General features: G+C 31.1%; 1 protein-coding gene across 2 annotated transcripts; it reads right to left on the reverse strand.

The window, feature by feature from the left end:
• Positions 1–122: 122 nt before the first annotated feature.
• Positions 123–27247, reverse strand: LOC112682323 (protein draper-like). Of its 2 annotated transcripts, none has more exons than XM_025552872.1 (14): positions 26447–27247; positions 20332–20461; positions 15630–15810; positions 15475–15552; positions 14872–15000; positions 14613–14750; positions 13666–13794; positions 13409–13537; positions 13002–13178; positions 11186–11362; positions 3414–3524; positions 2728–2889; positions 2216–2482; positions 123–829 (listed from the first exon to the last, which is right to left on the reverse strand). In XM_025552872.1, the coding sequence occupies exons 1-14, from the start codon at positions 26563–26565 to the stop codon at positions 693–695; spliced, it is 2064 nt and encodes a 687-aa protein (XP_025408657.1). In that variant the 5' UTR covers positions 26566–27247; the 3' UTR covers positions 123–692. The 2 variants fall into 2 exon arrangements, with proteins under 2 accessions (XP_025408657.1, XP_025408656.1); XM_025552871.1 differs by having other exon boundaries at positions 124–829; positions 15627–15810; positions 26447–27246.

Here is a 27247-nt window from a genome sequence, read left to right on the forward strand (position 1 = left end):
TTTGTTTGTAGGTATGGAATTGATAATTATTTTAACACAAATCTTAATGTTATTATAAAGATTTCTATTACGATGATAAAATATATTTTATAAATATAGTAAATAATTTATACGATCAAAAGTTATAATTTCATCATTCCTTTACAAACCCGTTTTCGATTTATAAGACTATACTGTCATCTTAATGAAATTATTATTAAATGTATTTATCAAAATGACTAATATTATGGATATAACGAGCAAGATTTAAGTCGTAACGGTTGTAACAATACATTGTACTCTGTGACTTACAATAGGTCAAATAATAATGGTCTTTAAAACAGAAAAATATTCCATTCATTAATTAATAATAGTAATCTAACATTTATAGTTCTTTTACAATTATTTTTTTTTTAACCCATCGACTTCTGTAAAATACTTTAGTACTTTGAAAAGCATGTGTACGCAATATTCGGCATTGAAAATTTAGTTTAGAAGTGGTAGAAGATGAGCAATTACTCTTTTATCTTTTGCTGTGCTGTATAATTTTATTGTTGTACATGAATCATAATTATTAGTTTAAATTGAAAACAATCATGATGCGTCTAGTATAACATTTTCCGTTAATAATAAAAATAACATAATAAAATAATTACATTAATGATGTATTACAATATGAATGTAGTATTATTAAATTAACAATAACCGTGGAATTATTTGTTTTTTTCCGTGTTCTTCGATCGGTTATTACAGCTACTGCTAGTACTGTTTTTTTGCAATAATGTGCACTGATAATGCGGTTTCCAAGATCCCGTGGGCCGTAGGAAATCGAGATGATCGTACGATTCTTCTGTAAACAAAATGTCAATAGCATTCATGTATTCGAACTTGGCCGGCATCTCGGAACGAAATGTTAGGAATTATGCTATACCAATTGTTTTAAGCATTTAACAAAATGATTTATTCCGGTAAAACATGATACGCTGTTAATACGTAAAACCTACGGTTAGGTAGGTTGAACTTTAAATGTTCTAACTTTCACGAAGGAAAAAAAAAGGATTCTAAAATTTGGAATAGTCAAAAATGTCAGTTACATTTTAATAGCATAAATTTCGTTCAAACAAAACGAAACCATGAAATTTAATTGACTAATAATATAATTTAATCGAAATTCGTTGAAATATCCGAATTTGTCAACATTTCATTTTATAAAATGAATTTAGCTCGTCGAAATCGTATACAAAGACACAAAAATGTAACAAACATTATGTTATATAAATCAATGTTTGTATTATCTATTATAGACCAACAAATTCGTCGTTTCACTGGGAATCTAAAATAATCGCCCCATCAGCAATGAGAAGCCACGTGTGAACATTTATTTTCATAGGTACTTTTTTTTTTGATCTACGTAAAGTTATCGCGACATACATTTTGAATCCGATACCTTGTAGAAGAGTTATGTAGTTATGAGTTAACTCATGTACAATCATGAAATGATACCGAGTACGAGTTCAAAATAAACGTACCAATCATTACGTGTTATTGGAAAGAGTTTTTGCTATCATATCTAATCGCAACTAACCATCCAACGGTTTCCACTCGTGAAACAATATCGTTAAATATAATCCGAGTTATTTAAATGTTCACTGAAATAAGGGAATGATTACACGTTAAATTGGTATAACATTAATCTACCATAACCTATACTTGCAAACATAACCATGCACAGACATTACTGGCAGGGTAGTCATACATAACACATTTACATTTAACATCGACAACAAATTTGGATGGGGTAGCTTCATTTAACATGATAATTATGTTTTTCCAATATTTTTATACGTGTATTTGCCGTTTACGGACGTTTCGAAGTGTCCGGTCATAATATGGTTGTTTACTATCGCGATAATATTGAATATTTTGGTGAGGGAAGGAAGGTTCACAGAGTAGTAAAGTGCCTACCCCGTAGTCAGATCTCGTGCGCACGCTTATGTCCGCAAAACTTTCGGACGTTCTTTTCGGAGATTTCTATCATGCCACGTTTATTACACAAATCCGTTACGAATACGCAACATATCGTGTAAAACAAAATTATCGTTAAAAACCGTATTGTTGTGCTACTCCACACCGAACACTCGATAAAAAAACGTGTTTGCTGCGGAAACGTTTCGAAAGGCGAAACGTCTAAAACGTAACGTCGCACCATTACCGCAGGAAACACGTGAAACCGTACCCGCGGCGCGTTCCACAACGCTCTCGTCGATCTCCAAGTACAAGTTCTCGCCGCCGGTACCGTAAGAATCGAACCGTTCGCGATGCCCGTACTCCGCGTGGATCAAATCTTTCGCGAACGGCTGCTTCGGGTCCCACGGTCGGACGCCGCTCGTCTGGTCGCTGATCACCGCGATGTCAGCGTTTCGGCCCGCGCCCAAGACGATGGGGTCTCGCGACTGGTAGAAACCGTATTTCTTCGCCTGGTCCTCGGGTTCTTCCACTAGCACTGTGTATCAACAACGATTCAAACTGATTTTAGTGTTCATGAAAACGTCGGTTTCCGTAAAACAACGTTTGCATGGATTCGAATACACAACACAAAGAAACAGCATTCGATGAATAAAATGAAAAAAAAAAAGTAAAAAGTACGTTTAAAGTACGTCTGCGGATGTCCGTACGGTAGTCGCACACATAGACTCACTACGTCCCTTATGGTTCCAGTAAACGTTTAGTCTTAAATCTATCACGTACCTTGCATTGAATGACGGTTTAAGTAAAAGTAGTAGCTCGGAAGTCCTAAGAACAACAGCAATATAATTACTATCGACAACGTTAAAACGTCTAAAATAAACGATATTTTGAAAATCCAAATTTTCTGCTCGTTGTTCGTTTTCAACTGAAGCCCAGTGATTCCTCCATAAAATTATCATGAAACAGACAAATAATATTTACAATAAATTGGATGTATTGTGTGTAATAATACGATTTATATATATTAACAAATATTATTTTATTTTACTTTTACTTTTGTTATAAATGAAAAAATAATTATTTTAAATTACGAAAAATAAATTAAATCATTAAAAACTTTACAGATATTCATGTATAATTATCAATAGACTTAATTTTAGTCTTTTTAATTCTTCGGAGTTTTAAAGATAATTCATGAAAACCAGACTTTCAATAATATCACCAAAAATTAATTATAGTAATTTAAGTTTTGATTACATTTTTTGATGCAATGTATCTACGATGTATGGTCGGATGGTAAACAAATTCGTATAAAAAACATTTCTTAAAACCCAGTGTAAATTAAATTAAAAATTAATAAAAATAATTAGGTACTATAGATTACAATAGGCATAATAAATTACAGTTTTCACATTATAATTGCATTATTTTTGTATATTATCAATTAATGTGATAAAATTATTTACTTGTGATATTAGCGTTGAAGATACATCCATGTATAGGATCACAAATTTCTATGGTCTTATTGCAGTTGCACTTGTTCAAACACATATCTCCGTAGTAGTTATGAGGACAAGCTATATTTAGGAACACAAAAGATACAAATTAATTCAAATTAATGCAGCGAAGGATATACAAATTATATAATATATGATGATATCAAAAGAAACTTTTAGTTTTGAAAATAAAAACAAAAGTTTTTAGTTGTCAAATTACCCGCATCAACATTATTATTTAATAAATATTCAAACATTTTAAACCATGTATGCGCTTATGACGTATCGATTTTACGCTTTCTATCGATTATAGAAAAAAAATCGAATCACTGCGAATCGTAACATTACATATGCCAGTAAACAATGAAAAGTTATTATAGTAAAAACGTATTCTACAGTAAATCACACACGACGGTACGCAATTTTTTAATATTCGTACATTTCCGTTGTATACTTTTAACGACATAAATATTGTGTTGATTCGCGCACAACGATCTGTACTAAAATCTTCAGACGGGAGTAACCAAAGGGTTGTGGTAATACTGTCCACGCCTAAATTAATATAAGAATATTTTTATTTATTTTTTTAATCACCCAAGCAAGTAAACGAATCTCTTGTTTACGTATTGTGCGTAGAAAATGATACATAGCAAAACAACAACAACAAACGGCTCGTTCGATGGAGAGAGTTTAACTTTAAAGCGTGTTGAGGCTAGATGCACGTTAGAGAAATTTGATGAATGAAAACAAATAATTACCAGGCGTGAATCGTTGAAGGAATTAATTCCGTGACAAACACTATACAGTCCGTTAACATAACGCAAATTACATAAAATAATAATATCTTTCTGAAAATTAAAAATATGAGGTGTTAAAATGTTCAGAAAATAAATCCACTTAATTTGCATTCTATCTTAAAACTGTATTAAAAGTTTTTTATTTATAATTTTGTAACAAGATAATTAGATATAAGAATATGGGCTACGAGAAAAAAGAAAAAAGAAAATTTGATGACATTCATTACACAAGAAATATTAAATCCTGCATATAAATTCATTAACCGAAATTGGACGAGGTTTGGTGGTTTACAGCAGCCTTCTTTTCTGGTACTGGTAATTATTTATTTATTTTTATTTTTAAATTTCAATACCGAGTACTGAGTATGAAACGAGAACCGAAAAGCTATGTGCGTAGTACAAGTATTTCTGGTTCCGCGAAAACTGTACCACACCACTCATGCCCCATCAGGTTAGCCTAACCTAACCTAACCTAGCCCTAGTAGTCATGGATGTCAAATATCTCAAAGACTGTCACCAGCCCGTCGCTTTTGACGTTTGCCCGTTCAACGCGTTCGGCGTCAAAATATAAATTCTACTCCGCCCCAGTCGCTTCTAGCACACATGTGGTCCCTTTACTTCGAGTCGATCCCTCGCCTTAATCATTATTTCTTGCAGTTCACCACTGCATATATATATTATTATTATTTTTGCTTTTCAAAGACTCGCCAAGTTACAACGAAATATATTACAATACAGACGTATTCGGTTCGGGTTGAATGCTGGAAGGTGAACCGGAAAAGAAAAACTTCATATACCCCGGTTCTCTCCTCAATTTTTTTAATTGCATAACTTAAGAAATTTTGATTTATAGTTTAATGGTTTTCAGATAACGGAGCATAATTTTACAATATTTAAATTTAACAATGACATTTATTGCTTAACAATCACTAATTATTTTTACAAATTTGATTTTTTAAATCGCGTTACTAAATATTTTTTAAACGCAAACCAGATATTGAAACAAAATTACAGCCATGGTTACAAGAATCGCTACTTATTACGTCGAGTTAACCGTGAAAGTATAGCGATTAAAAATCATAATCAAATAAGACATAATGAGATTTCTAAAAAGAGTTTTTAGTGTTTCACCGGATTAGACGACGACCCTGTATCCATAGCCGCTACCGGATTCGTCACTGCAGCCCCGATGGCCGAATTTTATGATTTCTGTCACCAATATTACAACGAATACGTTTATTTCATAAAAACATATTATTTTCGTCGTACAAAGTATTCGTTAACGATCAATGTCACGCGCGCAAGTACGCATTAGGTTACACCATTCACGGTCATTCGAACGGATAGGAAAATTAAACAACGTCGTTCCTCCGTCTGATGTGAAATCGTACGCACCCGTGTTATACAACGTTTCTGAATATTTTGACAGTAGAATACATTTTCACAAGACGTGTCGAGGAGAGGAAAAATGATTTCTTCTCGTTGTCACCGTAGAAAATCATTATTTTCATGATGTATTGCATCGTCGTTAAAAATTTACTTTTATTTGTTTACCTATTTGCAGTACTGCGCAGTATCCGGCACGAGTGCATAACACAGAGCACGTCTCGAATACAAAATTACGAATCGTCTCTAACGAATTCCGGAAAACTTTCAACCGTAATCTATTATATTATTACACGAGTGCACGTTAGAGATTTCCCGGTTTTTGCACAATGATGAATTCGAAGAAAATTAATTATTTCGTATATTCGTTAAACAAATTGCGTATTTTAAGCTTCCGATAAAATTATTTGTTTGCTTTTGGCATGTTTTGACTAACAACATTGTCCATTTAAAACTAAAAGCCTTTTATTTCAAAACTGCGTAAACGAAAAAATAATAGTAATAATAAAGAACGAGTGTCACAACGAATTGTGTTCCCTGGCATTGTTTATTCCTGCAATAAAAACGAACACATTACACTTTTATGCATAATACACCTATACATCTAGTCACCAACAGATCATTTACTTTTAAAGAAAGCCATGGTTTAAAATAAATTTATTTTAAAAAAAAGTAAAACTACCTTCTGGCAAAATTTTACATCAAAAATTAATAACCATACACGTTAATCTACTCTATGAAATAAAATCAAAGCGTTCAAATGAACGAAGTACCACCAAATTATCAAAACACTACACTATGAACATGAAAATAACGAAGTTCAATCATCATCCCCTTATAATGTAGCCCAAACATTTTCAAGCCAACAATAGTAACTCAAACTTTAAAAATAATGTTCTCATACACAAAAATCATAAAGATAAAACTTTTAATATAAATACATGTATTTGCTAAAATAACTATGAATACAATCTCCCCCTCACAATCAAAGAGCTATATTTCGAGCTAATAAATTGTATCAACAAAATCTGATGATACTCAATATATTTTTATCAAAAATCTTTCTGAATACGCACTTAACAAACTCCCTATGCTCTTTTAACGAAATTCGAACTGGAAGAAAATGTTTTAATAAATTATGACAAGTTATATTTATACCAATTCTAAAGGTCGAAAAAACATATTTTATATCACCAACGACCGACCATTATCCTTCACTTGCACACTCTGTAAACTGTTTTGAAAAATTGTAAACAAAAGCCTATTTTAGTATCTAGAAAAGTTTTATACACTTATCAAACAACAATATGGCTTACGTCGCAATCATCTATACATGATATCCTTACTACTCTTCATACCAACATGAATGATTCGATTAAATTGAAACAACATATCACTCTTATCGCCCTTGAATTTGTGACTTGGAAAAAGCATAAGACATGACCGGGAAAAAAATCATTGACAATCTGTCCAGTCGGTCCGTAGATGGTGATATGTCAAAAAATTCCTTCACAATTTTCTTAACAATCGTTTAATTAAAGTTAACAACGTTCTTTCCAACTATATATAATTTGTTAGTGACTATATTATCTTTTGTAGTGGTATCGACCACTAGATGTGGCCCATTTATATAATTCTATAAGCGCATTAATAAAGCTAAAATTTATTAATTAATAGCACATTAATAAATAAATAAATAAATAAAGCTCTCAAAATCTGGTTTTAAATTTTCACCATCCAATAATAATTATATATTCTTAATAAGAATAAAAAATAATACACTCATACTACCACATATTTACAAAAATAATATCCCAACGATATACTTGTACTCAGATAACATTCATATAGTAGGAATGACATTCGACAGTAGATTTTCGTGGTCACTACACCTTAAAAATGTATAGATAAACTGTCATACCAAAATTAAAATCATAAAAATTCTCTCCTACCATACACGGGTAGGTAACTGAAAAAAAACAATTTATTATTAATTTACAAAGAACTAATACTATCAAACATAAAGTATGGCTATATAATCTATAATTCAGCCAAACTAAACATAAAACAAATTCTGAACCCGATTCATAACCAAGTAATTCGTTTAGTTATAGGAGCTTTATATAAAACTCTTTAAACAGTATTCTATGAATCTTCAAAGTAATACAGAAACTCAGTTTTCGTCGTTAACGGAACTAAATTTTAAAATTATCTACTCAATTAAAAAAACTAGAAATTAAACTGATTAAAACCAGCTATAAAAACTATGAAAAAATACATACGAAAAAAGAAGAAAACAAGAGCCAATTCATCTCCATTTTCACAATTCCGTTTCAGCTACATCTACATAAAGTTCATTCTCAGCTATCACAAATTAATAAAACTCCACTCCCACTGCACTATTGTTTCAAGTTTTAATGAAATTATAAGTTCAAATTTAGTAGTTTTGAACTAATTTTCATTGACGCATCCAAAAATACAAACGTATCTTTCAGCAAAAATCTTTATCATAAAAAAAAACAATTATCTACGCTGAATCCATCCCTACAAACAAATCACTTATCACAAGTGAATCACTTAGTGCTTTAACTTTTCTACTAATAGCCAGTCAAACATACACAATTTTCCCATAAATACTCCTCAACATTACAGCCAATTCAAAAAATATCATCAAGTTTATGTGGATCCTTTCACCCACTGGTATTCTTTGTAATAAAGAAACCTACCTATTATTAAACCAAGTTATATCATACTCTGGAAAAACTAAAACAAAAACACTACTGTACAAAGATTATTAAAAATAATCGACCAAACCTCTAATAGAAGGTGTATACAGTAGTGGCAATATCAATAAAACAACATAACAAACAACAAATTAAATAGTATTATAAAAACCGTTCAAAAATAACGATCCTTTACCAACAAAAATGCTGAAGTAAACATTATTACCACTAGAACTAGTATAGGCCATACTCATCTTACCCACTTACTTCTTCAACTGTGAGGAATGGCCAATCTATAAACAATGTGATACACTATTCATATTTGAATATATCATAATCCAATGATCTAATTACGGTAAACTTAACATTTTAAATCACATGAAAACAACTAGAAGGAAGCACTAAATAAAACACAGATTCCATTAAACTTATAAACATATTGTAATAATGAATTAAGTAAACAAGTAAGTATTCATTATTAAGTAATCATTTGTAATAACTTTAATGTCGAAGCCTTCTCTTCAATAAAAAAAAAAAAATATAGAAAAACTCCATAACAAATAATATTTTATTTTTTGTAACCACGATAAAAAAAAAAAACACATTATCTACAATAAAAAGCAAAGAAAAGAGATTATTTATTAGTGTTATGTTTATGTATGTCTTGAAGACCCACAAATAGTACTTTAAAATATGGACGATGACTATATTTTACTATTGATTGATGATAGATAGATGTTACGGATAAAGATGATTTAAAGTATACTGTATGGCATCATTTGTTGAGCATTATATTTACTGTATTTACTTATTTTTGACGATAATAATTCATCTTAGGGGTTGGAAACCTTTTTATTCTATTATATCGTTCATCAGTTCGTCATTAAAAGAGAGAAGGGTATCACAACAAAATAAATACGAGATTAATAATAAAATAAATGGTCACATTTAACACTTATATTTTTAATAAATCAAAAATAAGTAATCTAGTATTGTGTTCAGTGTAATGTATTCACGGAATATTGAAAATAAAACGCCTTAAGAACAAAATTAATCAAAGGTTTCAATACGAATTTTGGTATTTATTATAATATTGTTAGCGTTGGAAAAACTTATTTATAATTTCGACGAATTTTCTTTTACTCTAATGTAATAAGTAATTTCAAGTACGAGTAATATTGAGTGAAGTTTTTTCTCATGTTTAATTATAACTCGTCTGTTTAAAAATGCAATTCCTTAATCGGCAACAACGTGTGAGAAAGTAAATTGATGTAATGTATTTGTGATTAAAATGTTAAAAACTTACGACTACAATGTTTTCATTAAACGTCTGGTGCAATTATCGAGTTAGCATTCAACGGTTGATCAAAATTTTAATAAAAAATCACTTCTTATTCCAGTCCATAAAAATATTGGAAATTTAACTAATAAGTTTAATTAACATGCAATTATCTAAAATATTTAGTTAATGGGCACATTCAATTGTAATAAGGTTACATGTAGTATTAAAATTATTATTGTAAGAAGAATTGTGATTGTACATTTTAATATAAGACATATACATATATTTATTTTATATTTTATTACAAACTTTAGTCCATGAAATGTTATTATTAGTCTATAGTTCAATAATATGTCTATTAAAACAAAAGTTTTACAAACTCTTAAATGGTCTAAAAGTAGTCAGTTAGTGATTTCAATCAACCTGTTTAAGTTACAACAAAGAGTAATATATACAACCACTGCAAACGACAAATGATATAACTACCATTATTTAAACGAGTTTTGTTATGATAAAAATGTCACTATATTTTTTCCGTAAATGTTGAGTTTTTGCGGAACAGCCGAGGAAAATTATAAAAACATTTATTTTACCATCGCACACGATATCTTTTGGTATTTCGCGCGATTGCAATTAGCAAATAAACGCGTAGGTTATATGATCGATAAAACTCTGATCAACACAACTCTCATCTTCATAGTAACGCACGTTTTATCTAGTTATATTTTTGTTATATTTGCTATCGAATCGTGATGAGCGATAGGGCTCGAATAATTATAAAATTGCATATTTTTCGCTATCGATCCGATTTATTACGGACCTGGATACAAAATTAATTCAGGTTTTCTTGAATCATTACTATTTTTTTTTTTTGCACTTTTTTGCATATTTTGCATATTTTAAGTGCATATTTTTGGGATTATAAGAATATAAATGTATATTGCAGTACATTTTCGAACTTTTTTTAAAACAATTTAAATTAACTGGTAAATAAATGATAAGCTAATGATTCGTATAATTGTGTTTATCCCAAATATTCATATTTTTATATTCAAATTTGATCAAATTAGAAAAACTATTACATCACAGCGTAACGCTCGTATTGCAAATTAGTAAATAATATTAAATAAAATATAAGACATAAAAGTAATAATAAATTTTTATTATGATACTAAAATTCATTTTATTCTGCATATTTTGGTATTTTTTTTTATTTTTTTTTTTTTGTAGCTAGAATACATATTTTATATATTTTTATACATGTTTAGAATGCATATATGGAATTTTTTTACGCATTAAATGCATATATGCAACAGTCGTTTTAAATGCATAAACATTCGAGCGCTAGCGATAACATTTACTGATTATAATCAATAACAAACGTTTTATTGTAGTTTTGACAACATTGGGATGTCATGATAAACATGATGATGTTACGGTATCGTTTAATAAAGCGTGTCAACGTTACAACAACGGGCAGATTAAGCGCATTGTTATGGTCGTGTGTAATACGGGCACCAAGATTAAAACTGAAATAAAAAGGTGTCCACTAACCTCTCATACATAAAGTCCCGTAAAATCCTCTTTTGCACAAGCAAACGCCGTCCGATTGACGGCAGTAAGCCCCGTTTCGACATCTACAGGTGTATTTGCAATTAATGCCATACGTGTTCCGTGGACAAGCGGTCTTACAGTCGTATCCGGTGTAACCAGGTTTGCAATAACATTCATCTGTAACGAAAACAGGACATGGAATTAGAGCGTCTAGAGTATTATAGAGTATTCGCATTAATTCACATTAATTATTATTAATCTTATAAACTCGTACGTTAGGTCGAATTCGTGAACTCGGCGTAACGAATACAATTTATTTACTCGTCTTAATGGGTTTCAACGAGAACAGATAAGTAAACGTAAAATAATATATGCTAAGTAAGTTCCAAAGATTGGTATTTTTCAAACAGGATTAGATTCACATATATACACATATATACCGTACGACCACTCATACTTGTAAACTATCGTCGTTATCATAATGCCACAACTAAATTATCGATATTAAGCGTTCAAAAGAAATGTTCATAGCACCAGTTGGTTGTCTTATTTTTTCCGTCCTAACGATTGCTTCACGTTACACTTTCAAACATAAATAAAACTACAACTAACACCGAAGTTCTAGCTGCAACCAATCGTCATAATATGACGATTATTATGACGTCATATTATGTTCGATTGCTCAGGACTATCTTTTATTTTATTTTTTTCGGCCACGATCCTATGATGGCCAACTGATATCGAGTGACTCTTAAACGACAAACACTATACGCAATTCAGATTTACCTCTTATGTGTCTCTTGATCAGAGATGCCCGGATGGGGGGGGGGGGGGGGGGGGGCCATTGCCCCCCCTGAGATTTTCGCGTCCCTTACAAAATTGGAAGTTATTTTACATAAAGCTGATCTTGGGTATTCAGTGACTATTCGACAATCCTTGTATCTAACAAGTATCTAACATTTTTTTTTAATCAACAAATGATGATTCAATTAATTTATTTGCTTCAAACAAAAGGAGATTGTCATTACTTTTTGAATAAAATAATAAAATATGATGAGAATTCAATCAAATAAAGTTGTTTTTTGTTTAAACTTTATTATATTTTTTCTTATAAATATTAAAACTAATAACTAATAATGTAATTTTATATAAGCTTAAATGAGTTTTGATTTTTAAAAAATTATTAATGATAGTAATACAAAATATGAGTAGATAAAATATGTAGCAGTAAATCTTCCTATAAGTATTTAGGTACTTAACATACAATTTTTTTGCCCCCCCCCCCCCCCGAGCTACATTTCTGTGGGCGTCCCTGCTCTTGACTGATGTATACTCGTAATGTCTCACCTGTAAGTAAATTATTATTTCACACAGACCACCCTCATAACGTATAAAGTATAAAGTTACGGTGGTCTTTTCACGACGTCAATAGCATAGCCTCATGTCTGCGCACAAAAATTTCGTTTCGACAAAATGATTTCATTAGAATATTCGGAAACGTGTATTAATTTCTTCGAACACATATATTATAAATATACATATCATTATAATTTATGCGGATTCGCGGGTATCTCGCTACATTATTCTTATTTCGTATGTCGCGTATAATACATTATAAATAGGCTAAGATTATAAATATAAATTCTTCGGTTGCATTCACGCTCTGGAAGCAAGATTTTGTTTCCTCGCACGAGAATAATAATTTTCGTAATATTAAAGCGTGCCGGAATAATTCATTACTAACCCACATTATCCCACCTGTCACCCCACAGAAAGCCGAAACACGTACTATATTAATGCATAATATATTACTAACCTCCGATAGTATGTTTGCATTTGCATTTGCCAGTTGACGGATCGCAGGAGTAGGCTTTGTACCAATTACAATTGCAGTTTTTCGCAGGATTTTCCAAATATGTTGTCGAATTATTTATGACTACATTCTGGGTGCAGTTTTTTACATTGTCAACTCCTTCCGGACATTCACATGATCCTTTAACAAATATAACAATATATCACGTTAACGGAAAAAATCATACATGGTAAACAATAGAAAAAACAAAATGTATTTTCGTATCGATTTTGTGTTTTATAATAATAAAATTAATTTAATCATTTGTCACCTATATAAAAATAATGTCCTATAAAAATGATATCGAAATATTTGTGTATTTTCCTTAATGAAATTTTAATAATTTAATTTTATATGAGATTACAACATACCATTTACTGAGTTGCATACGGTACCGTCTTTACAGTTACATTTATAAAAACAATGATAACCATAAAATCCTGTTGGACAAGGATACGAGCAATATTGTCCAAAAAATCCAGGTTGACAAAAGCACATGCCTAGAAAAAAAAAATATTATGACGATTTTATTTTGCCTATACTACGTAAAAATATCAAATATGAAAAAATGTAAATGCTACACGAAATGAAAAATAGTAATTTTGAATATTATTAAAAGTAATTTCACCATTTACTGGGTCGCATGCTGCATTATTTTGACATTTGCATGTATTTTGACATTTATAGCCATAATAACCCGTTGGACAGTACAACTCGCAATTTACTCCGGTGAATCCTGGTTGACAAAAACAAGTTCCTGGAAAATAACTACATAAGATTATCGGGTTTCAAAATTAATAATACATTAATATTGGGTAATATGAAGTACAATAATGATACCTCTACCGTTATACGTTCTATATAAACAAATTTTATCCCTATTAATTCCACGTTAAATTTAAATGAAACGATACGACACTCGATCAATAAGTAACGAACGAACATTTCGGTTATGTCAGCTTTATAGAATAATTATCATTCATTAATTATATTCAATAATTTTTATTGCACATAAATCCAGGCTTTAGTAACAATATTATACTTGTTTTATATTTTTGACGTACAAACGACTACGTTTAAATTTCACGTTCAAACGGCCTTACTCGCATATTTTACTGTCAAGAGTCATCGGTTTCGTGGACGATGGATAACTTACATTCCTATTTGTATTTTGAAATTTTGTGGAAAATGATCGGTTTCAACTCAATGCTGTGCTAATATTATATGTATTACATATTTTCACTTTACATTTTTACGAAAAATAATATCACGATTACGGAATCTTCTAAAACTGGCATTTTTCAACCTATGGTTCTAATAGCTAATAGGTGGCACGAAAAGAAAATTTCACTCGCCATACATATGAATAATACATACATTTTTCGATGAACGAAAAAAAAAGTTGTGAACATCTTCAAAATGTGCAGGTGACAGGTACTCCTCAGGTATAAAAAGATTGAGAACCGATTAGTAGAACCCAACTTGCACCGATATTTTCTAGAGAGATTCGGTTAGAAAACCTCGAGAAATAAAAATTAAAATACTCTTACACGGATTTTAATATATATCACTCACCACTTTCCGGATCGCATACACCGCCATTTTCACAAGCACATACTTTTTCACAGTTAATACCATAAAATCCGGCTAAACAATAAGGTTTAACAGTGCGAACTTCGTGAAATCTATTTCTAGTCATGACTAAGCAACTTCCTGAAAAATACGTCCACGGATGTTAATGTTTTTCGTGTTTATAGTATTTATTTTAAAGATGAACATAATCAATAATTAACATAAACTAATATGTAAATATAAAATAAGTGTATACGTATACCGTTAATGGGATCGCACATTTCATTATTTTGACAGTTGCATTTGTTTTGGCACTTTTGACCGTATAAGTCTGGTGGACATAATATATTGCATGATCTTCCAATGAATCCCGGTGCACAGAAACAGTTACCTAAGCAAAAGACGAACGATTACCTAAGGTTAATAATTGTAAATGGTTTCCATACAATTCACTAATGCGCCACTACGGTCAGTGATAATCATATGTATTAATTATGTAATTACATAATAAACGTAAGAACTATTGAAATAAGTAATTTTTATTTCGTCCACCTCACAGAATATTATAATAAAATTGTCTTGAAATCGATGGAATTGCGAAACTCATTCTAAATTAAACTGTTCTTATCTGACTTAATGAATTCGATACGCAAAGCAATTATATCGAATAATTCGCTCATTATGATAGATATAATATTAACCATGCGTAATAATATTATTAGACATATTACATTAAAGCAATAAATAACTTCATACCGGTTATGACAACGAATACGTATTTTAATAGACCAGATTGTGCGGCTTTAATAGTAATATTCTATTTTTATTTTAGTTTTTTCTATACTATTGTCATTGACACCCATACCTTCGAGTGGATCACAGACCCCGTTTTGACAGTGACAGTTCTCTGAACAATCAATTCCGTATTTTCCAGGTGGACACTCTAAAATCGAATAACAAATTATTACGATTAAGCCACGTGTACTATTGTGTTATAATCGTAGTCTGTATACCTACTACGTTTCAATTTACTGATGTTGCAGTACTTTCCCTCGTAATACGAATGGCACTTGCACACTTCTGGTGAGACGCATTCCCCCCATATGCATGGAAATGAACACACCGCCCGGCAGCGTTTACCGTCCGGTGTCGGCTCGTAGCCGTCGCAACATTTTCTCAGCTTTTGAGATTCTTCTAACAACTGTGATGGATATTCAATGTTATTAATGGTATTCTATCGATTAAAGCGCGTTTTAATTTTAAATCAACGGTTTTTTTTTGTCTTTTTAAATTGCGCCCGAAACATGAATAGTCTCGTAATAACCAGTGTCGGCCTGCCTCATGATTAATCCTCCGGCAAAAAAATTACAATGGGCCCTTAAACAACATAATATTGGAGGAGATTCAATAAATACCTACTAAAAATATTGTTTCTCACTACGCTCGAACTCTACTATAAATTTTAATTTATTTTTGTTTTTATATTTTTCGAAAGCCAATATCATCGAATCATCATTGTGTTCGTGTATGGGATCGTTAACAACACTCATCTTCATTTTTCAGAGTATATTTGTTCGATTTTGATCAAGAGAAAAAATATGTATAAACTATAGCGATTATATCTAGTTATATTGAATCACTTCAACGATATTCCAAGAGTAAGATAAGAATAACATAATTTTAATTTAATTCATGAAAATAATTACTATCATTTTTCGTATTAGCATGGTCGTTTTGAGCCCAGAGGATAATTTAAACCGACAGTTAATATTTGTTGATAAAATTGGCCTCTAAAAGACTTTTTATATTTTTTAAGTGTGCCGATTATAAGTTGAAGTTAAAACTTAACTGGAAAATTTCCCAGTTTCCACCTACCCCTATAAATTATGCCACTGGTTAAACGTTTAGTTAAATAAAACATCTCTATGTCAGACTCCATGTAAGATTCCATAAAATAAGATAAATGTTTACGATGATAGTTATGAATAAACTAAAAAAAACAATATTATATGATCATATTTTTTAAAGAATTTTTTAAGTTTTGACACCCAAAAAAAAAAAAAAATGAGTACAGTTTTTATACTTACAAAATATTTTGAATATATACTATAATAATACACGTTTAAAAAGTAAAAAATAAAAAGGCAAGTATATAATATACATAAAATAAATAAATTAATTAATATTTATTATTTATTTTTTTAATTTATGATGTGAATCAAAAAAAAATTGTTTTTTTTTTTTGTTACAAAGAATACATTTATAATTCACTCTCAGGCTCTAATAAGTGGTCTCTTAAAATAGCCTGACCCACAGTTCTCTAACTATGGATCCACCCTTGGTTGGGCCCCTATTTTAAGAATAAACCTCAAAGCCCCCGGTGATTGACGGATATCCGGGTGGGCCAGACTGACACTGATATACGATCGAATACAAAACGTTACGTTTTACCATGTCGTAATTATAAAGAACCTCATATCAATTCTTGAACGAACATTAACATTTAAAAACCTAACGTCAGTAAAACAGTAGGCCGCGGATAATTTTTTATAACAGAACGTACAAATATATATGTATTTATTTACAACATATTGGATCGTTTATATTATACGTACGAACAGTTTCAGTGGCGTATTTACGGGGGGGGATATGGGGGATAGATCCCCCCCTTGACCTTTTTTTTTTTTTCCTAGGTAGCTATAAGTTGTCTCATTTTCTCTAATATTCTTAATATGATATTACTTTCAAGCATGTATGTTTTCTGTTTTCTAAATGTTCTAGTCGTGGTAATTGTATCGCTTTGATAGTCTGATATACTAATCGCCACTAATCGTTTATCGTTGGCGGCATGTACGACTATCAGGCATATACCTATATTATGGTGTACTGTATTTTGTACGTTTCTGCGAATTATTTTTCATGCAAGAGTGTTTATAATAAACCCGATAAGCAATCGGTAAACAAAACAAAATGACCATGAAGATCGTGGATTAACCATAGGGTGGCCGGGCGGGTTTATTTTTAGAAAATTTGTTACTAGTAGATTTATGGCTAATGTATAGCTATATATATATATATTTTATCTTATGATATCGTGATTCGTTAAAAGTAGATATGTACGGTCATTGGACGTTGACGGATAGCGACGCCGCGCCATTCCGAGTACTGACTTACTGCCGAATTGACTATTGTTCGACTTTATTTTTTGCGTCTTATAAGTTGTAACTGTGAAGTTTTAAGACAATATGAGTAATATTCAAAAACAAAAAAAAACTTTATTTTCTTATTTTAGTACAAATAAAAAAATTTGTTTGGAAAATGATGAGGTAATTATAAAGATTAATTCTTATTTTGCCTTGATCCACACTAACCTCAATAGGTAACAAGTTAGGGGATTTTAAAAATGTATATTATGTACGAATTAATGGGTGTTAGGATGTATTATTATATATTTCATCCCCCCCTAGAAAAATTCCTAAATACGCCACTGAACAGTTTGTATTGAAAATATTTATAGTAAGAAATATGTTACGTTTAATAATATCACGTTATGATATTATGGTCGCAATAGGGTAATGGAAATGTAATTTTCTGAATTTAACTCATCGCAACAGTTGTTCATTCAATTTGAAAATTATGAACTTTGATAAATCGAACGAATTCGTCGACATCGATTCCATGACGATGCCACTGAGTACGCCGTACATTCACTCTGGATCACATGAACTTTGTGGGTAAAGTATTTCGAATTTTACAATTGAGATTTATGTGTCAAGCTGTATAGTTCGAGCGCAGACTTCAAACTTATAATCACTGTGTTACAAAATGCATACTAAACGAGTAAGACGTTCTGGGTGGACCATATGGTGTATGAGTACACATTAAATTATAATACTATAAGCCCATGTCGTTTTTTCTAATTGTAAGTCCAGTAGAACGCGAAAACGCATACTCTACGATTATAATTTTCATTTTTAAAGCGAAATATGATTTGTTGCAGTCTTCGCGTGATCGCACATTGCATCTGAGAATTTTATTGTCACTCTCGCCCTGTCGCCGTGTACCGTAGTTCTAATCCCAGCCGATATTAGTGAAATTCAACACTTCCAAGGATATTATCCAACGTAAACTATATAATTTGTTTTACATGTACCACAAAGTTTTCACATTACCGTGTATTGGTTTGGATCAACATCAAAAAGTTACACAAAATCCGCTTGAAGGCGAAATTCAACAACTATATGCAAGCACACGAACATTAAAATCTCACTACGTTCTGAAATTTCGAAGAACGCATAGTTTATTATGCCAATTTAACTTTGTGGTAAAATTACAAGTCAAAAAGGTGAACTACATAAGTTGGTCGGACAGTGAATCGGGGAGGAGGGGGGCACTGAAACAGATGCTTTTAGATATATAGGCAAACTATAAAAACAATCAAATCCAAAAAAACGGCCCTGAGCTCGATTCGCTATTTACTATTGTTTATAAATATTTAGATCACCGAAACTTCTTAAATGAGGTCATCCCTTTGCATTGGTGTACACACCGGTGTAGCAGAAAGTTTATCTGGCACATTTTTTGGGGTCGACTGATTGACATGTGTGCCGCGGCGATGCAAGTTATAACCACTCAGTCACAGTAGGTGGACCGGCCGGGCAAACTCATTATTTATTATAAGTAGATAAAATTAATCTGAACCAATATTGTTATTAGATAATTTGTAAAATATAAAACTATAAATATATAAATATAAAATAGCTATAACATATAAAACATAAAAGTACTCAGTCGAAATTACGAAATTCGTTGAAGATCATTCTTGAATCTACATAGAACCAATAGAAATTATACAGTAAGATGTACTTCGATATTATAAACTGTCTCATTTGTCAATTGTAAATACGTAAATAATTATATTATTTTAGTCACGGTAGTAACAATTACACGACCGTTTAACCAAACATTTTAGAGTCTCAACATTTATTTGGCCGATTGTTAAAAATTAGGACCTTTATTTTGTATTCTGCATAAGTGATTTAAGTCCGCACACACCTATGTCTCTTTGTGTAGATATTTTCACTCCGAGTATTTTAATACCTGCTATACCACTCTTAATCTTACCCCTGACTCCTTATTTCAATATCCTCAAACACATTATGTTGTATACTTCTCGCGCTTACGATTGGGTAACAATTTCTTTCTGGTTCGTTCTCACCCTATTTGTTGATTAATCTATCTGATGTTTGTCACACGATTCTGAATTGGTTATGAAAGTGTTACCAATCACATCACCTTAGATTTTCCTTCTCAAACGTTCCGAACTTTAACTTTATCCTTTCTCGTCATCATGATATCTGTCATCCAATTCATACTGTTTCTGTTTCATTTATTGTTTCTCTCTCGTTGTAAATCTATTAATTATCTTAGATTTTGATGCCTCGGTTTCCAATTCAAATAAAATTATAATATGTAATGGAAATACATAATTATGTGATTAACAGTTGATGTATAATATTGAACAATATATAAAGATTGTTTGATAAAAAAATCGATGTCAATAGTATATACCATAGAATTACTTATTGGTTATTTGTTAATACTCACGGATTAGTATTAATTATTAACAATCGTTACTATCCGTGACTAGTTAGACTCAAATTAAATTTTTTTAATTTTTAAAAAAACAATAGTTACGTAAATTGTATATTTAACAGCTTACTCTTTCTTTATTTACTGGAATTGCACGGTCTGATACATAATAACATTTAAAATTCCAATTTCTAAGACAAAAATATGAGGTTTTTTTCGTATCAATTTCGTACTCCACAACTGTAGTCTTTTCTGTTAGACTGAAAAAAAAAATGTAATTGTATTAAATATATATTTACTTTTAAATTAGTAACACGGTTTGGTGACGTGGGAATTGCATTGAGTGGCTCTGATTCTTAACCTGTTCCGTAGTGTATTTTTTCACTTGCAGTTTACATAGCTTAGACACCCCTCTCCCACACACACATACAGTAGTGTGATGAAAATCAGTGCCGTGCCTAGTATAATCATCACCCGATGCCAAGAATCATTTTTAGAGCCCCCCTCCCTCTATAGCAAATATTTTTATATCTACAGACTGTAGAAACTACATAAGAATAAAGGTTCTGTGTAACTATTTATTTTGTATTTATTAAATGAATAAAAAAAAATAATCAACAGCTAAACAACAATATAAGTAATATACTCGTAACTCAACTCAAACTGTATAGGTAGAGAAAAACATGTACATAACCTATCATACTAAACTGGTATAATTTACTAACAAATCGAATTTTCAATTGCACAAAAAATAACATACCTTTAAATAATTGCCGATGAAATGTATTTAGATACCTACGCATCTAATGCGTTTATGAACTATGATGCAACCACTACCATAGATGCCTTCTATTAGATGTGTTCAAAATAAAATCATACAAATCGTTAAAGTCGACATTCGTTTATATTATTAATGTTGTTAAATTAATTTTGCCAAGTAACAATAATAATAGAGTGTAAATGTCATATTATTGCGTTGATTTGTTATCATCGACGTCATTTAGGGGAAAAATCCCCATAAAAAAAAAATTATAGTAAATACCAATACTAAAAATAAACTTGCAACACCGCCATCAGGACAATGTTAATTATGTCGAGACCCTGGTGTTGAACGTATTAAATTTTATGAATTAAATAATATGGTTAACTTTCAGTACTTAGATACATAGATTATAAAAAAGCTTTTGGTGCTCCAATGGTCATGACGACTGTTGCACACGCATTTCTCACATACCCCTAGACATGACCCTGGTGAAAATATAAAAGCCATGATGCATAACATAAATTTCAGTACCTACCTACTCACTCATTTCTCTAGCAAACCATCCTTAAAATTTTTTCAAAATCATGAATTGAAGAAAACTAAAAACTATTGAAGATTAAAGTACCTACTTAATTATATTTGACCTACTCAAACTTAGGATTAGCAAACTTTAAGAGGCTTTTCACTTTTCTATTTTATACTTATTTTATACTAATTTTGATCTTATTGTCGTGTGTTATTAGTATGACTTATTATACTCGGCACAATACAATATATTCTTATAGACTACCCTCTATTCCACTGCATTCGTGTTTCATGTTGGTGAAATTTTTGAACTTGGAACTGTACTATGTATATTTTTCTAAAATCTTAACACATCTAAATCCAACCACACACTAGTCCATCCAAAAAATGTTCACCATGATGCCTGGATATCATAAAAACCTCTTCACTACATATGGTGAAATTATGAAAAAAAAAATTATAAAAAATTGTCCGACTTTTTCTGCTGAAAATTTATTGATAGCTTCACCATAAGATAATATTTCAGTCAAATCCATTTCAATAGCAATTGTTGATAAATCAGATAATCTTTCTTGAGATACCTAGGGACTACGGTGGTAAGTTTTATTAATTTTAATTTAAAGAACGATCTTTCACCGCCCGCTAAAATAATAGAAATAGTAAGCAAAACTAAAAAAGCTGTATAAATGTTAGGGAATAACGTGTACGATTTTCTAGGAATATTGAGTGTTTGAAGAGCTATTATTTTTACTTCTAAAATATTACGAAACATAAAAATCTCGTCCTTCAGATCGAGATTCAGAATCAACACCTTTTGAGTCACCATAAAAAAGATCAATCTGCAAATCTTGATAATGTCTAAACAATTAAAAATTCTTCAAATTTTTTAACTTTTCTATTCTATACAATAACCCAAAATGATCACTAAATCCAATGTATTAAAAATGTAATCCATGGATTTTCACTTATCGATAAGAACAGTGCGGCAACCAAGAGCGATAAAATCGTCATGATGTATCACGTATTCAGGAGGAGATCAGAGGGTTGTAATCCTCCCCCCCCCCCCCCGAAAATTGATTCATGTTATATCTAAGTGCAGTACTTTTGATAATCGGATAATAACAATAAAACATACAAACAATGATGGGAAAACGAATTCCGGCTTAATCAGTGTGATAAATATATATACACGTGTGATGTGTTGGTTAAATTATATATAGGTATACTATAAATATGAGTCAACGATATATGATTGTTAGGACCCGGAATTATATGCACTAAAAACGTACGAAATATGTATGCATTTATACGATGGTTGTCATTCAAATATGCACTCAAAATATGCAAAAATATGCGAAAATATGCAAACAAAAATGCATTTTTATTATTTATTAAATTTATTTAATTTTAAAATGTATACAATTCATTAAATAATTAATATTCAACAAAAAATATACTTTAAAATATATCAAATATATTTTATATATTTTATTGAACTGTATAGAACTCTATGCTGTATTAAAATTAAATTGTATTTTGAACACTCACTCATCTAAACAAAAAGTCACAAACGAAAATCGATTGAAACAAATCCAGCGGATTTTTATAATATTTTTAAAGTTACCTGGAGAATTACTATCGTATTGGTACTTTTAGCAAACTTTATCTTATCTTATTATAACACAAAAATCAAATTATATAACTGTACGATTCACGGAATTTACGATGGACATGCACTAAGTAATAAATAATAATATTAATAACTTCGTAATATTTTTTTCTATATATACATTATATTTCGAAAAATGCAAATATATACATAATAATTTAAAATGTTCCAAATATGCAAAAACATGCCAAATTTAATTTTGCATACCAACACATTAGATTGAGATTCAAATTTCTATCTTACCTAGCTACTTTTTAGTTTAAAATATAAAAATATGCAAATGCATATAATTCCAGGCCCTAGTAATTGCCAATAATAAACTTGTACTTGGGACTGTATTTATTCACTTCATTATGAGACACTACGGATTCTTTTATAATGAACATTCATAAAGTCTTATCTACTGTTTTGTTACGGGCTGCGGCCAAATTAAATAAAAATTATACATATCTTTCTTAATGCTTTTAATAATTTTGAATCTATGCCTAAGGCACGGACCTGCCTAGACATTCCAAAATTACCAATTACACCGCCCTTGCACTGGCCCTACATGTGATGACTGGTACAGTTAATTAGAGATGTTCCTGGTAGAAAAAACCTGGTTCCGAGTATTAGCATTGATTATAAATAGTATAGATAGCTCACTGCAATACAAAATATTGGAAAAAGGTTATGACTATTATAAGCATGTTACATTTTAAAATACAAATAAGCGATGTAATATTATATTATATAAATTAGCCATATAGTTATCACATATTCACATTAACATATTAATTATTTTAAATACCATATAAATAGGTACTCACATAGATTATAAATAGTATTTAAATAAATACTATTTATAATCAATGGTATTGAAAAATAAAGGGAATATGGATTTACCTATTTATTTTATTGTTTGGCTAATGTGTGTAGTTTTCTCAATGCCCCTCTCGACCACCAAGACCATTGTCGTAGTTTATTTTTGAACGAATTGAAATATTTTGTTACTATTTTTAAGGTATTTAATGTTTGTCTTGGTACAAAATAAATGATTAATACAGCCAACACTCAACAGCCATCGGCTAATGGTTGAATTTGTGTATATTTAATTCGATAACCGTTTACTGCCTTGTGTTTTTTCAAAAAAAAAAATGAGTACAAAAAACTTGTAAATCTACAAAACAACAGTCTAAATTGAGAATACTACAAAACAAATAATTAATTGTAATATATTGTGATACTAAAAAAACAAAATGTTTTAAATGTTTTAATATTTATTTAATTATGTTTTCATGATAATATAAGTATATTTCGAAATAGTAAGTAGTTATGACTAGTTATGAGTATGTAGAATATTAATATTTAAATTCAATTTAAATTAAACTATCAACACACCTTTAATTAAAACTGGTTTCAACGTGCTATTACGTGTGTACAGTGTGTTACGACAGTGACAAAACAATGTGGGTCCTCACTATTTATAACCAATGTCAATACCATTGATTATAAATAGTACTATTTACGTCTCACCGAGGACCGACCGCCGACGTTTAGCAACGATGAAAAATAATATTATTTTATTCCATTATAATTGACAAAATTCCTTATCGCCCTCTATCGGCAAAAGTTTCTTACGCAGCATATTTTGTATTGCAGTGAGCTATCTATACTATTTATAATCAATGGTATTAGCTGAGTAAAAATTTCATTATTAAACCGAGTACCGAGTAAGGGCTGAGTCTTAATTATGACATCGAGTAATCGGCTATCGAATAAATGACAGGTATCCGTAAAATCTCTACAATTAATATAAATTACATGCTTTATCTAAATTCAGTTGATTAAACAAATACGATTTATTAAAAAAAAAAAAAAAAAATGTTTAATATAACTGCAAATGATGAATCAATTAATTCTTGGCCTTTAATTACTTAATCATGAAATATAACTCTCTGAAGTTTTAGTTTTTCAATATATAAACCATCTTTGTAAAATTTACAAATTATTCATGGTGATATTTTTATATCAATTAAAAACATTGTACATTCCATAAAAATGATCGAACTTTATATTTAAATCTTAGTTGTAAGTCAGAAAGTAAATGATCAATGATTTCTTAATATATTCGATCAAATTTACTTTTAGGTGAAAATGCCAAAACTCATAAATCAATATACAAATATATAGGTATATAAAAACGAATCCCTTTTTCCCTTGGTCACGCCACCACGCATGAACGGCTGGACTGATTTCGCTAATTCTTTTTTTGTTGTATTATTTTTAGGAAAAGGTTCTTATGAAAGAAAATATTAAGAAAATTGCGCGAAAAATTAGAAAATTTAAGAATACTTAACCAATACATAAAATTAATTCTAATCTAACCTTAGCGCTTTGAACAATATAAACTTTTTTAATGTAATCTTTTGGCATTTGACACAGAATTTACAAAATACGTGCAACGCGAAGCGCGGAATGAAGTTGAACGGAATCGAAATCAACAACATAGAAATGTTGCGTTCAACCACTAGCGAACTACATTCAACTATAAAATAGAAAACCGACAGAAACGACAGTTCTGAAGAAGTATTTTTCATAATCAGCAATTAAAAATCGGATCAGTTATCATTATTATGCAGAATATAAAGCAGCCACGTCTTTGTAATGGCACCCGGCGAAGAAACTAATGAACAACGTCATCGAAGCCACAATTTCGAAAAGGAAGTACAGAGATGAAGACGTTTTGATTCCACGGATTCCTTTGATTCCGAACGACATGCCATTCGACTTTAAACGGTTGCAATTTGCAATGTCGATAAATAAATCTCAAAGGCAGTCGTTTAGTGTTTGTAGCATCAATCTTGAAAATCCATGTTTTTCACGTGGTCGGTTATATGTCGCTTGTTCCCGGGTCGGAATACCAACAAGAGTAGTTATATACGCGCGAGAAAAAATACTAAGAATGTTGTTTATCATAAAGCATTAGAACAATAAACACTTTTTTTTTTATGAACTATACCGATTCGAGTTCAATATTCGTAAGCAACACAGGACGACGTCTGTTGGGTCAGCTAGTGCTAAATAATTATCCGATAATTGTTGCACACATAAGCGAGAAACCATTTTTTCGTTTCACCTTCGTTATGATCGAAGTAAAGGGGCGATTGCCCCTATCGCCCCGTAAAGTCTTCGCCTATGCACGCGCACCATTGATTAGGGACCGTTGTGTCTAGGGTCAACGGGGATCATTAATTCGCACACTAATTCGCCCGTACACGTGCACCGTATTAGAAATATGTGACTTACACCTGCACGGTGGTGCACACGTGAGGTCCGACGAGTTCGACGCCGTTGATGGACGAGCCCGACAGTTGGACGATCGTCGCGGCGATCGCGAGCACCACCATCAAATGTCTTCGGGCCATTGTCGACTGGATGAGAACACAGACTTCACGGCGACGGTTGCGCCGCGCACGTTTCCACCATCGGGTGCGAAGATGATTGCGGAATTCGTGTTTTTCCGTTCGTTATTATCCGTCTTGTTCTTCTGCTCCTCCTCCTCGATCGCTGCCGACGAACTAACCCTTTTCGTGCGCTGTCGAACCCGGTTCAGGAATAACGACGCGGCGGAAACGAAACGACGCGAGTAACTGTGTCACGTTCCGATGCGCGCGTCGTCGTCGTCGTCACAACTATAGGCAACGTGCTTGAACCGTGGACAGGTGGGTAGGAAGGGGTCGAGTGGACCAGTGAGTTGTTCGTCGGCTGTGGCGAGTACACGCAATTCCGACAATTATATTTAGTAGAGTTTCCCGACCGACAAAACGAAGAAGGGAGAATACGTCCCTGGGAAATCTTTTTGGAATCGCATGAGGATAGTAAACTAACGGTGAAATAACGAGAATTGTATTTTCTTTTTTTTTTTAATTCAATTTGTAAACGTACGATTGAAAAAAAAATGTAATAAATACATTTGATGAATTAAAAATTAAAACGAATCGTTACACGATTTCGTACCGCTGTCTACCGGATGTTGATAATATAATAATATTATACCTATTAGCGGTTAATGTACAGATAAAGTTATCTGGCGTTTGTTAAATGTTT

The sequence above is a fragment of the Sipha flava genome, unplaced genomic scaffold, assembly GCF_003268045.1.
Source record: "Sipha flava isolate LNK unplaced genomic scaffold, YSA_version1 202_pilon_pilon, whole genome shotgun sequence".
Lineage (NCBI taxonomy): Eukaryota > Metazoa > Arthropoda > Insecta > Hemiptera > Aphididae > Sipha > Sipha flava.

Coding starts and splice junctions, on each gene's coding strand:
- LOC112682323 (XM_025552871.1), bottom strand. CDS start 26,565: ATGGCCCGAAGACATTTGATGGTGGTGCTCGCGATCGCCGCGACGATC. Junction 15,001..15,474: donor GGTCTGTGATCCACTCGAAG/GTATGGGTGTCA, acceptor TCTTTTGCTTAG/GTAACTGTTTCTGTGCACCG. Junction 13,795..14,612: donor TGTATGCGATCCGGAAAGTG/GTGAGTGATATA, acceptor GTTATTTTCCAG/GAACTTGTTTTTGTCAACCA.